This window comes from Lycium barbarum, chromosome 6, assembly GCF_019175385.1.
Source record: "Lycium barbarum isolate Lr01 chromosome 6, ASM1917538v2, whole genome shotgun sequence".
Classification (NCBI taxonomy): Eukaryota; Viridiplantae; Streptophyta; class Magnoliopsida; order Solanales; family Solanaceae; genus Lycium; species Lycium barbarum.
The window spans coordinates 24,108,768-24,111,730 of record NC_083342.1 but is presented as its reverse complement, the minus strand read 5'-3'; the positions used below and the strand labels follow the sequence as shown (position 1 = coordinate 24,111,730).

At 33.8% G+C, this 2,963-nt stretch overlaps 1 protein-coding gene across 1 annotated transcript; it reads left to right on the top strand.

Annotated features, from left to right (window-relative positions):
• The first annotated feature begins 1,202 nt into the window (after window positions 1-1,202).
• Window positions 1,203-2,198, top strand: LOC132643952 (uncharacterized). The gene is made up of 2 exons (XM_060360488.1): window positions 1,203-1,546; window positions 1,790-2,198. Exons 1-2 carry the CDS (start codon window positions 1,203-1,205, stop codon window positions 2,196-2,198), a joined length of 753 nt encoding a protein of 250 aa, XP_060216471.1.
• The last annotated feature ends 765 nt before the right edge of the window (window positions 2,199-2,963 follow it).

Sequence of the window (2,963 nt, the reverse complement as noted above, 5' to 3'; positions counted from 1 at the left end):
GTCTAGAACTTCATTAAACATCTAAGTGACCTCATATATCTTCCTCAAGGTGATTATAGGCAATGCATAGCTCAAATGATACAAAATTTACCAAAACATGGCGCAATTTTATCTTTCTCCGAAGAACTTACTTCTTTAGCCTCAAATGCCTTTGGACTCTTAATTAGAATCATAAAAAATCCTTCTTAAACTTACAAGGGCTTCATTTCCACTTAGGGTTTACATTGGCATGTTCATAATGCGAGTGACACGAAATTCCAAGGTGTAACAATTGGCGGACCAAACAGCATTCATAATCAGTCAAGAAAAAATGCTGAAGATTTGATGAGACAAAAAAAAAATCCATTCAAAGTGTACTTGATAAACAATCTGATCAATACAAGTTAAAATACCGAACTTATTTAGAAGCTGCAATTGATGTGATAAGATATCTTGTGAACCAAGGATTATCATTTCGGGGGCATCATGAAGGCGAATCATATTTTAATAAAGGTAACTATATTGAACTTCTTAGATGGTATACTAAACGAGGTGATAACATTGCTGATGCATTTAAAAAGCTCCAAAGAATAATCAGTTGACTTCTCCATATATTCAAAGGGATATAATCACTGCATGTAAGATGGAAACAATTCAGTGTATCATTAAGGATTTAAATGATGATTACTTTTCCATATTAGTTGATGAATCTCATGATGTGTCATGTAAGGAGAAAATGGCTATTGTTTTGAGGTATGTTGACATAAGGGGGAGTGTAATAAAGCGGTTTATTAGTATCGTTCATGTTCGTGATACTAGTGCTTTGTCCCTAAGAAATGAAATTGTTGGTTTACTTGCTCAACATTCTTTAAGCCCATCTTATATACGCGGACAATGTTATGATGGATCAAGCAATATTCAAGGAGCTTTAAATGGGCTTAAAATCTTGATATAAAAAGAAAGTAAAGGTGCTCATTCTATTCATTGTTTTGCTTATCAACTCCAGTTAACTATTGTTGCGATTTCTAGAAGATGTGATAAAGTGCAGGAACTTTTATCGTTGGTTTCTGATGTATTAAATATGGTTGAAGCTTCTTTCAAGAGTAGAGATGAACTTCGTGAATCTCAAGCAAAAGACTTGAAGAAGCATTATGTAAAGGTGAGCTTGAAACTGGTAGGGGATTCAATCAAGAATTAGGTCTTGCTAGAGCCGGTGATACTAGATGGGGATCTCACTACAAATCCTTCAAAAAATTTATTCTTATGTTCTTATGTTTGGTCCTATCATTGATGTACTTGATGTTATTGCTGTTAATGCTCATTTTGAAGAAAAGTGTAGGGCAAAGGGTTATCTTGAAGCATGTTTAGCATATGAGGTTGTCTTCATGTTGCACTTCATGCAAACTGTTTTAGCAATCACAAATGAGCTTAATGCATCTTTTCAAAAGAAAGATCAAGACATTGCAAATGACATGCTACTTGTTGGTGTGGAAAAGGAGCGACTGCAAGAACTAAGAGAAGAAGGTTGGGATTCACTTATTGATGAGGTATCTAAATTTTGTATCAAGTAAGATATTTCGATACCTAAATTTGATGAGTTTTATGTTATCCTTGGAAGATCATGCCGGAGAGTTGCTGAGTATACTATTTTACATCACTACTAAGTTGTAATATTTTATAAAATTATTGATTGGCAACGTCAAGAACTCAATAATCACTTTGATGAGGAGACAACTTATTTGCTTCTTGGAATTTCTTGCTTGAACCCAGTTGACTCTTTTTCAAGCTTTAACATTGAAAAAATATTAAGATTAGCTGAGTTGTATCCTGATGATTTTGACAAACATTCTAGGATTGACCTCTGTTTTCAGCTTGAGAATTATATTGTTGACGTCCGAGATCATGATAAAAGGTTTTTCGATCTTAAGGGACTTGGTGATTTTTCCAAGAAACTTGTAGAGACAAAGAAGCATGGAACTTATCCTCTTGTGTTCCATCTAGTGAAATTTGATTTACTTCTGCCAGTTGCTACTGCTACAGTTGAAAGAGCTTTCTCTGCGATGAAGTTGATTAAGATTGACTTACGAAATCGAATGGATGCTGAGCTTTTGAGTGGTTGTTTGGTGCCTTATATAGAAAAAGAAGTATTTAGTAATATTTCTAATGAGGCTATTATGGACACCTTTAAAAAGATGAAATCTCGTCGAGGAGAATTGTAATAATGTACTTGGAATGAGTTTTATTAATATGATTTGAGTTGTCTTTTTATAATATGATATCATTATAGTGAATTATTCAGTTGTTCACTCTTTTACATGGTGACACTGCTTATGAAAAATCCTGCGTACGTCACTGGTTAGTAGGTAGTAGAACTTTGTCTCGTGCATCCTTCCATATTAGTAGGTGTCTTTTGTACTTCGATTTTTGTTACTATCTATCATCTCTTGTACTTTGATTATCGTATTAGTTTGCTACAATTACTGTTAGTTTCCTTCAAATTCTTATCTATATATTTTTCCATGGCTTCTTTACTTTCGTTAATTCTTGTGTGACCATCTTTGTCATGGTTTTTCTTGAGCCGAGGGTCTTTCAGAAGCATCCTCTCTACCTCCCAAGATAAGGGCAAGATCTGCGTACACTTTACCTTACCCAGACCTCCACTTGTGGGATTACACTGGTATTATGTTGTCGTTATCGTTAGAAGATGGAGACTTCTAAAATGATATTGTTTGACTAAAGAACTTATCATCTCATTGGGGAATAAAATTATAAGAAAAATTGTTGTTTTTCCTTTATGTTTGCAACTAGGTTATTATTGTTAAATGTTTTTCTTATAGCACCATGTGTTGCTAGTTTCTACATTTCTACTGCAGTTTCTTGAAATTTCTTTTGTTATTAGTTTACTACTTTCTTATATGTACCTTTTATTTTATGAAGAATATGGAAATTCCTGAGTCATCAGTTGGACCCAAGATCATCAAAGA